This window comes from Molossus molossus, unplaced genomic scaffold, assembly GCF_014108415.1.
Source record: "Molossus molossus isolate mMolMol1 unplaced genomic scaffold, mMolMol1.p scaffold_m16_p_10, whole genome shotgun sequence".
Lineage (NCBI taxonomy): Eukaryota > Metazoa > Chordata > Mammalia > Chiroptera > Molossidae > Molossus > Molossus molossus.
Window position 1 is genome coordinate 49,940,268 of NW_023425345.1, and position 15,071 is coordinate 49,955,338.

The 15,071-nt window shown below is 44.4% G+C and overlaps 1 protein-coding gene and 1 pseudogene across 1 annotated transcript in view; one reads left to right on the top strand and one right to left on the bottom strand.

Moving 5' to 3' along the window:
* Positions 1-14,750, top strand: part of TEX49 (testis expressed 49) — a 30,458-nt gene extending 15,708 nt beyond the window's left edge. Inside the window, exons 2-4 of the mRNA XM_036252661.1 lie at positions 11,330-11,452; positions 14,085-14,229; positions 14,646-14,750. Coding sequence (XP_036108554.1) covers positions 11,330-11,452; positions 14,085-14,229; positions 14,646-14,694 — 317 coding nt within the window. The 3' untranslated portion in view covers positions 14,695-14,750. The remainder of the gene's footprint in view (positions 1-11,329; positions 11,453-14,084; positions 14,230-14,645) is intronic.
* On the bottom strand, positions 13,090-13,183 carry LOC118624825 (annotated as a pseudogene).
* Positions 14,751-15,071: the final 321 nt, after the last annotated feature.

The window sequence follows — 15,071 nt, forward strand, 5'->3', positions numbered from 1 at the left end:
TTTGAGAAATTCACAAGGAGTATGGGGAGGTTGTGGATAAAACACAGCATTCTATTTGGCTCCTAGCAAGGCCACACCCACCTTACTTACCAGTCTTTCTAATCCCAATTTCTACATTTATTAATTCAAGGAACACAGTTCTTAACTTCTACACTCACCCTTAGTTCCACAACCCAAATGATCTTGCAAGACTCTATTTTGGCCCTGGCCGGTTTGGTTCAGCGGTTAGAGCGTCGGCCTGCGGTCCTGAGAGACCCGGGTTCGGTTCCCGCTAAGGGCACGTACTTCGGTTGCAGTTTGTCCCCGGCCCTGGTCGGTTGTGCGGGTGGCAGCCACTCGATGTGTTCCTTTCACATCGATGTTTCTCTCTCTCTCTGTTCCACTCTCTCCCTCCCACTCTACCTGAACAAAAAATGGAAAAATGTCCTCGGGTGAGGATAAAAAAAAAAAAAAAAAAAGACTCTATTTTGTAATCCACACTTGTCTTCAGAATGATTCTCTGGCCCACTCTCTGTCTAGCAGATTTTACCTTGTTAATTAATACATTCACTCAAGTGGTTTGACCCTTTTCTGTCCACGAACACTCGCCTTCAACCTGTTCTTTGTGCTCAAATCAACCACACTCTTACCTGGCCTCTCCTGGGGCTTTAACAGCAACCATAAAATGAACCTGTTAAAATCGACACTTTTTTATTCTTAACGTTCTTACTATAATGATATTTTGAAGTCATTCACAATTTTTCTTTCAAGATAGCTTTTTTTCTTTTAGTAAGTGTGAGTGTTTTAACATTCAACTCAAAAAAAAAGCCCACTCAAGCTTTCCTTATTATAATCACAATGAAAACTCACAGAGGTGAGTTAACACATGTAACTAAACATTCTGCCAGTCCCTGCCTCCTTCTTTTCTTTTCCTCCAAGAAGAAGAAGAAGAAGAAGAAGAAGAAGAAAATGGGCTGTGGGAAGCGATCAATCGTTGTTCTGTCCTCTATTTGAAACTCAGTTTTAGCAGGTATTCAAAGTTGTTCAGATTCAGGGGCTAAATCGCAGTAAGCAAATTCAGAGTGCCTCAGCTTCCTCACCTATAAATGAACATAATAATGCCTTTCTTATAGATTTCCTGTGGAGATTAAATAAAATAATGTGTGCAGTATATCTAAGACCAGGCACATAAAAATATACAACAGATAATTGGAAGGAAAGTTATAAATCATAATATATAAGATCCTATTTACATGTGGAATATATACCTTCCCTTTGACTGGAGTATCATTGTCTATGTCTCCAGACATATTTGCCAGGATAAACCTGGGAAGCAATATTTTTAACCATAGGATTCCTTGAGAAGAATATACTGGCTACCTTCCAAGCATATAACAGAGTCTGGAGACTACAGCTGCCCACAGAAGAGCACCCTGACCAGTGACTAGAACTCTTATGTCCACCAATCAGTGGATTCTGGCCCCTCCCAGACTCCCTCTTCCTGATCCTGATACTGGTTGCCCCTGCAAGTTCAGCCTAGCTTCCAGAGTTTATTCACCTTATGCCCAAGTCTCTTGAGTACATAAGCTTTCCCTTCTCTGTCCTGCCCAGGGGAACATGGCCCTATACCTGTCCTTAACTTTGCTGAATCCCTCTCACCATCTGCCTTGAAGCCTACTCTCCTTTCTACTCTTAGCTTCTTACCTGGACACTTCTCTTGGTCCAGGAGTGTCTTGGTCTTGATTCAGACAAATGAACTCTTATCTGTCACACCCTTTGCTGAGACAACTCCCTTGCCTTGTTATATGAAAACTCTAGGTCAAGCTAGAACTTATCATAACACAAATCTACACTCATTGTTCACTGACAGAAGTTTCAAAGGCAAATCGATGGGAGTGGGTGGTAGGAGAGATTATGCTTATTCTTGTCTAGAGACAAAGAAATGACCTCTCCTTGCCACTCTCCAGCTACAGCCCTCTAGCCACAGACACAATGACATCCAAACTATGCACATCCAAAGGGCCTCACTCCATCTTCCTCCACTGCTGCTTTTATTATTCCTCTTCCCAGAGAGAGTTGCTCTTCCAGTTCTAAATGAGTCTCTTCAAAGAAAGACTAAGTCTCAAGTCTTTGGTAAAAACTGAGCACTTCTTACTTGCATTATTATTTTCTGGATCCTGTCAGAGGATGTTATAGGTGGTCTTCCCCACCCTGGCTGAAATGTCCTCTGCCCAGTTTTCTAGGTCTCCTGGCATCTCCCAGCTGCCTCTTCTGGGACTCACTTGTTAGAAGACAGCTAGAGGTGCCATTCTTAGACTCCAGCAGAGGGCACTGTAGTTCTGGCTTTTCAAACACGAGCAGGAATTCAGCCAAGAAGGAATTGGCCAAAACCCCTGAGCCCCTCTGCCTTTCCAAATGGATAGACCTGTTATAGTTATAGACATGTATCTTCGAAACAATCCTCGTAGCTGCTACAGACCGCCACTCCCTATCTGCCTGAAACTAGAGGGGAGAAGGTACTCAAGCTACTCTTAACTGCAATCATCCAAAGCCTAGGGAATGAGCACCTCCAATGTGGGTGACTGTCTGTACTGCAGTATACAGGCCACTTTTCCCACATATGCTCAGCCTTTCCCCACTGAGACTGATCCAGTCCACTGCAGAATGCCACCAGGTTCCAGTCATCTTTCCCTATGATGGCAATAGGAAATGATATTCCACATTTCCGTGGAGCTCAGGAAGTCAGGGTTCTGCCTCTGGGTCAAGGTAATGATATCATGTCTCCCACCCAACTCAAGGCTGCTCTGGGGTGAGCAGACACCCTTGACAAGCCTCCCAGTGAGGGAGTCCATCAGGAGGCTAGTTCTATCAGTCCATGTTTTCCCTTAGTCCTTGGTCTTTCCTGGAAGCTCTGATTAGATTATTTCCAGAGTCATTTTGGTGTGGTGATTAAGAGCATGGGCTCTGGAGCCAAACTGCTTGAGTTAAACTCCTGTGTCTGCCACATGCTAGTTATGTGACATTGGGGAAATTACTAAACTTCTCTGAGCCTTTGTTTCCCTGTTTGTAAATAAGATAATAGTGCCTACCTTTTATAGTTGTGCCAAACACATTCACTAAGTATTAGCTTTTTTTCTTTTAAAAATTTTTTTAATGTTTTTTTTCTTTATTGATTTTAGAGTGAGAAGAAGGGAGAGGGAGAAAGAGATAGAAACATTGATGAGAGAACATCGATCGGCCGACTCCTGCATGGCCTCCACTGGGGATCTGGCCTACAATCCTGGGCATGTGCCCTGACTAGGAATAGAACCAGCAACCTCTTGGTGCATGGGTCGATGCTCAACCACTGAGCCACAGCAGTCGGGCTAGCTCTTTTTATTGTTGTTATCTCTAGAAGATCCATTTTGTCAGCAGTCTGCCACCAGCACTACGTCTGTCTGTTATCTCATGCTCCAGCTTCTACCCCTGTGTTCAGGATCCTGAGCAAGTGCATTACATTAAGGAAGATATTTTTGGACATGGAAGCAAAGGAACTCCTCCACATGTGAAATGTGCCCTGTGGATTGGTCTGCTTCCCTGGGTTCATTCTCCTGTCCACTTTCTCCTAAAGCACTGGCAATTTCCTTGTATCAGGGAAGACAGTAGGTAAGTGCAAGACAGCATTCCAAACACATGTCGACCAATTTCAGTATATCTTAATGCCCGGCCAAATTCAAGGGATTAATACCCAGCACTGGATATGGCCTTCTGGACAGGAGTCATTTGTTATGTACGATGCCACATTTCTCTCAAGCTGATCTTATATGATTTTCTACTCAGGGTGGTATTATTCTGCTAGCAGTAACACCAACTCTAAGACAACTGCATATAATGAGTATTAGATAGTATCACCACTATGTACTAAGCATCTGGAACAAGCAGGCAAGTACACAACCTGGAAGTCAGAATTCTGGGAGCCACTGAGGCACATTTTTAAAATTTATTTTTTATTCCTCACCTGAGGATATTTTTTCTATTGATTTTTTAGATAGAGTAGGAGAGAGACAGAGAGAGAAACATCGATGTGAGAGATACATCAATTGGCTGCCTCCCACACGACCCCAACTAGGGCTGGGGATCAAACCTGCAACCAAGGTACGGGCCCTTGACCAGGAACCGAACCCCGTGACTCTGGTCTGAGGGCCGACACTCTAACCACTGAGCAAACCGGCCAGTGCTGATGCACATTTAAATTTTTTTTCAACCTGAAAATACTGTGGCCAATCAGCCCTGGTTCTTTTTTGTTGTTGTTCAGATAGAGTGGGAGGGAGAGAGAGAGAGACACATCGACGTGAAAGGTACACATCAAGTGGCTGCCACCCACACAACCAAACCAGGGCCGGGGACAAATTGCAACCGAGGTACGTGCCCTTAACAAGAACCGAACCCAGGTCTTTCTGGATCGCAGGCTGATGCTCTAACCGCTGAGCCAAACCGGCCAGGGCAGCCCTGGTTCTTATTAACAGAGGCAATGGGCAAAGTAGTGGATAACTAAGATTTCGTGGCAACTCCAGTGACCCTGGGAAGCCTATAATATTGAGAAATTCTGCAGTGTTAATTTGGATAGGTGAAGGATATACCCACATACTTTTGCACCACCCCAGATGTCCTACAGTCCATTCAAAGTATTAAATGTGATCTTATGGCAACTTCCACTTCATGGCCCAATTCTAGAAGAAATTTTTTAGGGTACTTCATATTAGAAATTTTTTAGGGTACTTCATATTTACTAATACCATGAAGCATGGTATTAACAGGATGGTTGAAGAACCTCCTCTGTTATACCATCTGCCACCAAAATGATGGCTTCTACTACCTTACCACAGTGGAGTTTGCTTATAAAGAGATCATTGCATCACTCCACCCAAAACACACCCTTTCACAGCTTCTGTGGCATGACTCTTACCTACCTCTCACCACCCCTCACCCCAGGTGGTTTCCAAACCTGGAAGCTTGACGAAGCTCTGGTTATCAAAAATATCTTCCAGTCCTGGCCAGTTTGGCTCAGCGGTCAGAGCATCGGCCTGCGGTCCAGAGAGACCTGGGTTTGGTTCCCACTAAGGGCACGTACCTCGGTTGCAGTTTGTCCCCGGCCCTGGTTGGTCATGCGGGTGGCAGCCATTTGATGTGTCCCTTTCACGTCGATGTTTATCTCTCTCTCTCTCTCTCTCTCTCTCTCTCTCTCTCTCTCTCTCTCTCTGCCTCCCTCCCTCCCACTCTATCTGAACAAAAAATGGAAAAAACAAAATGTCCTCGGGTGAGATATCTTCCAGCTTGCCAAAAACTGATGTGAGGAGTATGTCAACAGGTGCTCGATCCAGGAGGAAGGCATCCCAGAGGGTGATATTGTCCAGCACACCTCCAAGCACACTGTAACCATCCATATGGGAAGCTAAGAATCCACTATTTGGAAACTGAGGTAAAAGATCATCTGGCTGTACCCATAAGAACAATCAGTCTGAGGCCTCAGGACCAGATAAAGAGCTCCCACTGTCACCTGCACCCAGACCAACAGTTACACACAGTCCAGATCCCATCGCTCACCAGGAATATGATCCGCTCTTTCTCAGTCTACATCTACTAAGTCATGAACATTCTGCCACTCCCTACTTGCCCAAGGTCAAACCACCAATGCAAATGACACTGCTTCTAAGAACTAGCCCCTCTCATTGCTGTAACCTGTGATGAAGCACAGATCAGCTCCCTGGTTCAGTCCAGGCTTCCAGAACTCTCTATCCTGCCACTTCTCCAAGTCCTCAACTGTCTGTAGAGGGAGGGGATTCAAACAGTGTCCCACCCTGGCAGTGTCATTATTTCAGAGAATATTAAAGGAGACTTCTGCGCTGGCCAGTTTGGCTCAGCGGTTGGAGCACTGGCCTGCAGACCAGAGAGTCCCGGGTTCGGTTTCCGCTAGGGGCACATACCAAAAAAAAAAAAAAGAGACTTCTATAGGAGTGCAAGAGGGAAGGAGTAGAGACAGAGATGACAGAGTGGAGCCAAGTCAAGAAGACGGGAGAAAGCAAGAGCGGGGGAAGAACTCCAGAAAAGAAGTGGCATCCCTAGAGGTGAGGCAGCAATCTCAACAATTTCTAGAGAGAATGGCCAACTTTCATCTAGTTCCTGGCAGTGCAGGATTCAGGGATGTAAGTCAAATCCTATTTAAGCAGAACATAAATTAATTAAAAGAATATTGGTGGGCCCTGGCCAGTTTGGCTCAGCACTGAAAGCGTCGGCCTGCAAACCAGAGTGTCCCGGATTCAGTTCCCATTAAGGGCACGTACCTCGGTTGCAGTTTGTCCCCAGCCCCGGTTGGGGTCATGTAGTTGGCAACCACTCAATGTGTCTCTCTTAACATCAGTGTTTCTCTCTCTCTCTTCCTCCCTCTATCCCTCCTGCTCTATCTGAAGAAAAATGCAAAAAATGTCCTCAGGTGAGGATTTAAAAAAAAAGAAGAATATTGGTTGGAGCATCAGCCCATGGACTATGGGGTTACAGGTTCCATTCCGGTCAGGGGCATATGCCTAGGTTGCAGGTTTCCCCAGCCCTGACCAGGGTTGTGAGGGAGGCAACCAATCGATGTATCTCTCTCAACATTGATGTTTCTCTCTCTCTCTCTCTCTCTCCCTCCCTTCCACTCTCTCTAAAAAAATTTAAAATATGCCCTGGCTGGTTCACTCAGTGGTTAGAGCATTGGCCCACTGACCAAAGAGTCTCAGGTTCGATTCCGGTCAAGGGCATGTGCCTCAGTTGCAGTTAGGTCCCCGGCCCTGATCGGGGTCCTGCAGAAGGCAACCAATAGGTGTATCACTCTAACATCAATGTTTCTCTCTCTCTCTCTCTCTCTCTCTCTCTCTCTCTCTCTCTCTCTCTCTCTTCCTTCCTCCCTCCCCCTCTCCCACTCTATCTGAAAATAAATGGAAAAATATCCTTGGGTGAGGATTAAAAAAATAAAATTTAATTTTAAAACATAAAATAAAAAAATCAATGGCGCCCAGCTGGTGTGGCTCAGTGGTTGAGTGTCCACTCATGCACCAAGAGGTCACCAGTTTGATTCCCAGTTAGGGGGCACATGCCCAGGTTGTGGGCCAAATCCCCAGTGGGGGGCATGCAGGAGGCAGCCAATCGATGCTCTCTCTCATCAATGTTTCTATCTCTCTCTCTCCCTTCCTCTCTCTCTAAAATCAATAAAAAAAAAATTTTAATCAATGGAAAAAAATTAAAAGAATATTGGTGGGATTATATTCTGCATAGCAAATGAAAAGAAAATAAAAAGACAACCTGCAGATGAGAAAGAATATTTGCAAACCATATATTTGATAAAGGGTTAATATCCAAAATATATAACAAACTCTTATAACTCAATAGCAAAAAAAAGAAAAGAAAAAAATCTGATTAAAAAAAGGGCAAAGGAACTGAAAAGACATTTCTCCAAAGAAGACACACAAATGGCCAACAGGCATATTAAAGGTCATTAATCGTCAGGGAAATGCAAATTAAAACCACAATGAGATAATGCCTCACATGTGTTTTTAAAAACACACACACACAAGATAAATAGTGGTGAGAACATGGAGAAAAGGGAACCCTTGTTCACTGTTGGTGGGAATGTAAATTGGTGCAGCCACGTGGACAGAAAACAGTATGGAAGTCCCTCCAAAAATTAAAATAGAACTATCATACAATTTAGCAATTCCATTTCTGGGTAATACCCAAAGTAATTGAAATTAGGGTCTCAAATTAATATTTGCACTCCCACATTCGCTGCAGCATTATTCACAATACCCAAGACATGGAAGTAACATAAATGTCCACAATGCATGAGTAGATAAAGAAAACGTGGTATATGTGTACAGTGGAAATCCTGCTATCTGCAACAACATGGATGAACCTGGAAGGCATTATGCTAAGTGAAATAAGCAAGACACAGAAGGAAAGATACTACATGATATCACTTATATGAGGAACTTAAAGTTATCAAACTCAGAAGCAGAGAATAGAATGGTGGTTGCCATAGGCTAGGGGGAAGGACAAAGGAGGAGGTAGTAGTCAAAGGGTACAGGTTTCAGTTATACAAGAGGAGTAACTCCTGTAGATCTACTGTGTAGCATAGAGCTTATAAACATATCACATATCTAAAAGTTTGCTGAGAGGGTAAATCTTATTAATGATAAAAGGGGGTCCAGTAGAGCCCAGTGGTTGAGCATCGACCCATGCACCAAGAGGTCACAGGTTCAATTCCTGGTCAGGCACATGCCCAGGTTATGGGCCAAATCCCCAGTGGGGGGCATGCAGGGGGCGGCCAATTGATGTTCTCTCTCATCAATGTTTCTACTGATCTCTCCCTCTCACTTCCTCTTTCTCTAAAATCAATAAAGGAAACAAAAATTTAAAAAATAATAATAGCCCTAGCCAGTTTGGCTCAGCGGTTAGAGCGTCAGCCTGCAGAACAAGGAGTCCCAGGTTTGATTCCAGCCAAGGGCACATGCTTCAGTTGTGGTTCATCCCTGGCCCTGGTTGGGGTCACATGGGTGGCAACCAATTGATATGTCTCTCTCGCATCAATGTCTCTCTCTCTCTCTCCCCCTCTCACTCTGTCTGAAGATAAATGTAAAAATATCCTCAGGTGAGGATTAAAAATAAATAAATAAAAATAATAAGAGGGGAAGAGGGAAATCTCTGGAAGAGATAGGTTATTGTCTATGGTATAGATTTTAGTGATGGTTTCACAGGTGTGTATTTATTTCCAAACTTATTAAGTTGCATATATTAAATATGTACAACTTTTTGTGTCAATTACACAATAGTTTTTTAAAATATTGGGAAACAAATTTTTTAAAAAATACAAAAAAGAAAAAAATATATTGAGAAGCACATAAAAGCTATAGAAGGAACCAAGAGAACCAAGCTTGTTGGGTAGTAACCAGAACACTGTTTAGAATCATGCTGCAGACCTGGTTGGGCACAGAAACTACTGCATTCAATGCCAGGGTGGGCAATGCTGGCACCAAGGACGCTGGGCCCTGCATCCTGCTGCTCAAAACAAGTGCAGCTTCACTGCTGCAACTTCCCAGCCATAGAAAAAGACTTTACATGTCCCTGATTCTTTGCAACTTCATCTTTGATTCAAAATCTGGAACAGGTGTATTTGCTCAGCCTAGCCAAACTCTTTGCCCATGCCCCAGCTGCAAGAGCGGCTATCTTATTTCAACCTTGTTCATCTCGTGGCACACATAAACTACTAAATTTCTGCGGCACACCAAAAATAATATTTTTTGCTGATCTGACAAACAAAAAAGAGGTATAGTGTTGATTCATTCACACCAAACAGCTTTTGTTGGTTGGCTGTTGTCATTTTTTTATTTGACAATCCAAGGGAAAAGATGTTAGTGTCCCTGACTAAATAGTTAGGTATTGTATGTTTTACAAATTTTTGCAGCACACCAGTGTGCCTCCTATGCCGCAGCTCACTGGTCGAAAATTGCTATCTCAGTCTGTTCAGGGTGCTATAACAAAATACCATGGACTGGGTGGCTTATAGCAACAGAAATTTATTTCTCACTGTTCTGGAGGCTGAAGTCCAAGATCAGGGGGCCAACACGGTCAGGTGAGGATCCTCTTCCAGGTCACAGATTTCTCTTTGTGTCCTCACATGGTAGAAGGGGTGAGGGAACTCTCTTAGGCCTCTTTTATAAAGGCACTAATCCCATTGATGAGGGCACTGCCCTGAAGACCTAATTACCTCCCAAAGCCCTCACCTCCAAATACCATCACCTTGAGCATTAAGTTTTCAACATATGAATTTGGGGGAGGACACAAACATTCAGATCACAGCACGAGCTAAAGAAGATCTGGTCTTTTCAGCCTAGTGATATATAGGTTTTGCCTCAGATGACATTCCCAAACTCTCATAAGAATACTAGATGCAGCCCTGGTCGGTTTGGCTCAGCGGTTGGAGCGTCGGCTTGCGGTACAGAGAGACCGGGGTTCAGTTCCCACTAAGGGCGCGTACCTCAGCTGCAGTTTGTCCCCGGCCCTGGTTGGTCGTGCGGGTGGCAGCCACTCGATGTGTCCCTTCACATCGATGTTTCTCTCTCTTTCTCTTCCTCTCTCTCCCTCCCGCTCTATCTGAACAAAAAATAGAAAAATGTCCTCGGGTGAGGATAAAAAATAAAATAAAAAGAATACTAGATGCATCCCAGCCAGTGTGGTTCAGTAGCTGAGCATCGACCCATGCACTGAGGTCATCGGTTTGATTCCTGGTCAGGGCACAAGCCCGGGTTGTGGGCCAAATCCCCAGGGGGGTGGCATGTAGGAGGTAGCCAATCGACGTTCTCTCTCATCAATGTTTCTATCTTCTTCTCCCTTCCTCTCTCTCTAAAAATCAATCAAGGAAAAAAAATTTTAATTACTATAATACATATAGAAAACTTTTCTGTGAAATTAAACTTTTTATACATACTTAATTTTAAGTACACAAACATGTCTACATAAATAAAAACAGGTAAACTAACAAACTTGTCAATTTTTTAACATACACATTTGGAAAACCTACTTTATTATATAACAGACTTTCAGCTTTAATGGACACCCCTTCGCCCCAATTAGTCCATTATATTGAGGTTTGACTGTACCATGTCCCATGAACTCCTTACTCTCCAAGACTTAGCTCAAACATAACTTCTCCATGAGACCAATTAAAGCTCTGCAAATATGCCAGTCCCAGAAAGGGAGTGTCCACCCAGATAAAGTGCCTTTTCCCACCTGCACTAATGCTTAGTATCCATCAATATCTTGATTCCAGCAGGAGGCCACGCAAAGCCCAGGAGCCAGGGAGGAGGAAGAGAGTGGTGAAGGACATCTCTTGATCCCTGGGTTCTCTCTCCCTCGCCTCTGTCACAGGCATTGTGATTTGACTCCTGAGATCCCAAGAATCAACAATCAGATGTCAGTGGCTAGGAGAGATCCCTGCCATGTGCCCGGTTGGCATGGAGAGTAGACACTCAGAGGATCAAATATCTCTATTTGTGCCCTGGCCAGTTTGGCTCAGCGGTTAGAGCGTCCGCCTGCGGTCCGGAGAGACCCGGGTTCGGTTCCCGCTAAGGGCATGTACCTTGGTTGCAGTTTGTCCCCGGCCCTGGTTGGGTCGTGTGGGTGGCAACCACTCGATGTGTCCCTTTCACGTCGATGTTTCTTTCCCTCTCTCTCTCCCTCCCACTCTATCTGAACAAAATATCAAAAATGTCCTCGGGTGAGGACTAAAAAAAAAATCTCTATTTGTCAAGTACTCAGACCAAGTCTGCTCTCATTTCAGACCAGAAGGAATTGTTGCCCACGAGGTTTCCCTCGATTATCTCAAAAGATGGGAATTATTCTGTGCACCAGAATAGCCACACAAGGTACCACCAAGCTGTACGGAAGGTGTTGTTAAAGACATGTAAGTATCTTTGTGTGGGCTATGTCTGAGTTCCTAAAGAATGGCTGGGATGAGGTGGGGCGTGGTTATAGGGCAGGGAATAGAAAGAGCCAAGGAGAGAGACTGAGAAGATGAAGGAGAAAGTAGACCTTAGTGGTGGAGTGAGCAAGATAAAATAAAGATTGAATCAGACTTGGAAGCAGAAGATCCAGGTTTGAGTCCTAGTTCTGCCTTTTAAATGTCTCACCTTGAGTAGTCACTTATCCTTAATTAACCTGCTTCCTCATTCATTAAAAAATAAAACAAGAAATAGAAAATGCCTACTCTACCAATCTCAAAGAATTGCTATGAGGATCAAACCAAAAAGGAGATGATTTAGGAACATACTTGTCTATTACTAAGTGCTATGCCTCTGAGGAGTGCAGACCAAGCACTAGCTTTGAAATCTGAACAGAGTTTAAGTTCCAAACAAATTGTGTAACCTTGACAAAATTTCTTTAAACACTTAACTGCTCTGGAACCATCTGGAAATGGGAATAATACTCCAGCATTGTGTGAAAGTTAGAGCAAATATACATTTTAAAAAGCATCTAGGCCTGCCTGGCCGGTGTTGAGCCAGTGGCTGAGCATCAATCCATGCACCAAGAGGTCGCCGTTTTGATTCCCAGTCAGGGCACATGCCCAGGTTGTGGGCCCGCAGTAGGCAGCCAGTAAATGTTCTCTCTCTCCTTCTCCATTCCTCTCTCTAAAATTAATACAGAAAAAAAAAAAAATCTCTTAAAATAAATAAGCATCTAGGCCTGGCTAGTGTGACTCAGTGGATTGAGCATTGTCCCATGGACTGATAGGTCCTGGTTCGATTCCTGGTCAGGGCACATGCCCGGGGTTTCAGGCTCTGCCCTTGGTGGGGGACATGCAGGAGGCAGCTGATCAATGTTTCTCTCTCACATCAATGTTTCTATCTCTCTCTCCCTTCCTCTTGCTCTAAAAAAATCAATGAAAACATACTTTAAAAAAATTTTTAAAAGGCCCTGGCCGGCTTTGCTCAGTGGTTAGAGCATCAACCTGTAGTCCAGAGAGACCCGGGTTCAGTTCCCACTAAGGGCACATATCTCGGTTGCATTTTGTCCCCAGCCCAGATTGGGTCGTGTGGGTGTCAACCACTCGATGTGTCCCTTTCACGTCCATGTTTCTCTCTCTCTCTCTCTCCCTCCCACTCTATCTGAACAAAATATCGAAAAATGTCCTCGGGTGAGGATAAAAAATAAATAAATAAAATAAAATAAAAAGCATCTAGGACAAACTACTTGTTACTTGATACTGACAACTTGTAGGAATCTCCAGGGAATTATGCTATATAAAGAAAGCCAATCCCACCCAGCCAGTGTGGCTCAGTGGTTGAGTGTTGATCCATGCACCAAGAGGTCACTGGTTTGATTCCTGGTCAGGGCACATACTCAGGATGTGGGCCCAGTTCCCCAGTGATGGGCATGCAGGAGGTGGCCAATCGATGTTGTCTCCCATCGATGTTTCTCTCTCTCTCTCCCTTCTTCTCTCTAAAAATCAATAAAGAAAAAATATATATGGAATGCTTATATACATATAATTTCTTAGGGGGGACATCTGTAATACTTTTAACAATAAAAATAAAATTTTAAAGATATATGGAATACTCCACAAATTTGTGTGTCATCCTTGCTAATTTTCTCTGTATCGTTCCAATTTTAGTATATGTGCTGCTAAAGTGAGCACTATAACATTCCTTTTTTAAAATAATTTTTTATTGCTTTTTAGAGAGAGAGAGGGAAAGGGAAAGAGAAAGAAACATCAGCTGCCTCCTGCACACCCCCAGGCACATGCCTTGACCAGGAATACAACTAGCAACCTTTCGGTGCATAGGACAAAGCCCAACCAACTAAGCCACACAGGCCAGGGCTACTATAACATTCTTTTTTTTTTTTTTTTTTTTTTTTTGGTATGTGCCCCTAGCTGCTAGGGCCCAGCGGGAACTGAACCTGGGACTCTCTGGTCCGCAGGCCAACACTCTAACTGCTGAGCCGAACCGGCCAGGGCATACTATAACATTTTTTAAAAAAAACAAATTATATAAATAAAGAAAAGATGATTGATTACCAAGGTCAGGGTGAGGAGGTGGAGGGTGTGGCTATAAAGGGCAACTCCAGGATCATTAGTGATGGAGCTGTTCTATATCAGTATGTGAATAGCATGGCTGTGAAATTGTACTATATAGTTTTGCAAGATGTTACCACTGGGAGGAAATGGGTAAAGGGTACACAGGAAGAAAGGGAATGAGGAATTAGCCTAAAAAAAATAAATAAAACCTATGACCCATCTTGCACATTTCCCAAGTGGGTTGACACTTGTTTTTCCACTACCTTAGCACTGGGGAAAGCTCTCTTGGGGATGGGCTTAGTAGCAGCAGGAAGAACCAAAACTGATTCAACTGACCGTGAAGGGTGTGAGATGCTAGAATCCGGAAATAAAGCTGGGAGGGTGTGGTGACCAAATTCCTAGGACTTCTCAGCACCTGGTCAGGCTCAGTTGCCAGGCTGTGCTTGTGCTGCCCTGAAGCACAAAAGGGAGTACAGAGCTCAAAGAAAATGAATAACCTGCCCTTCCCTACACCCTTCAGTCCCCAATCAAGTCTTCAGAGTCCCCTTGACTGATGCTCAGAACTTCAGCTTCTGGAGGTCCCAGGATCCAGGAGTGCGCCTGGAGGAAACCACGCCGTGGATCCGGAGCCCTCGCCACTGCCTCATTAAAAGCCCAATGACCAGGTAAGGCTGGGAGGGGTAAGGTGGGAAAACCAAGGGAAGTCCTCCCTCCCCTCACTTAAATCATTGAGAGACTGCTTCATCTCTTCTCAGAGTTAGGGAATAAAAGAGATATTTTGGGTTTTGCCAGGGAAACTGGCCCAGAATTTGGGTAGTGGTGGCATTCAAAGGAGTTCAAGGTGTATCTGGTTTTGTTTCGCCTCCTGGAGATGACTTCTGAGCCGGCACAAGTGTCTACAGCATTCCTGTCGGAGTCCTCCCTGGTTGCTGCCTCCCCACCCTCCAGCCACCACCCACTGGCAGTACCCCTGCCCATTCTGCCCTGAGGCAGTCTTGTGAGCTATGTTTAAGGAACCCCCTCCCCGACACACACACATTCCAGCCTGACCTGGCTGAATCTGACACCCTCTCTTTTCCAGGTTTATGGATCACTCTATCCTCAGTGACAGACTCTTCAGTCTGTATTGAGCAGGACGTGTTTGCTGAAGGACAGGATGGACTGTGGAAGAAGGTGACCTGGTTCTGACGGCCGATTAATGGGAGGAGGGGTTTGAAAAAGCAGAGTAAACTTCAGATTGGACTACAAGTCACTTGTATGTACTGAAAATGAGGGGGGAGGGAAATTATCCCAACCCCCTAATTCCTGTGAGATGGGGTATGTGAGATTTCTGGAGTAGCCAGAACTTGGTGTTTGCTTTGGGAGGGGCCAGAGCACTGGAAAGACCACCACCAGGGGGTCCTAACCTCATCCGTGGAAGAGGTCAGAGTAGCAGGTCTGGGAAGACACAGTGGTCCTCATGATGCTGAAGGGCCTAAAGTAGTTATGTTCGCAGAAGATAATGCAG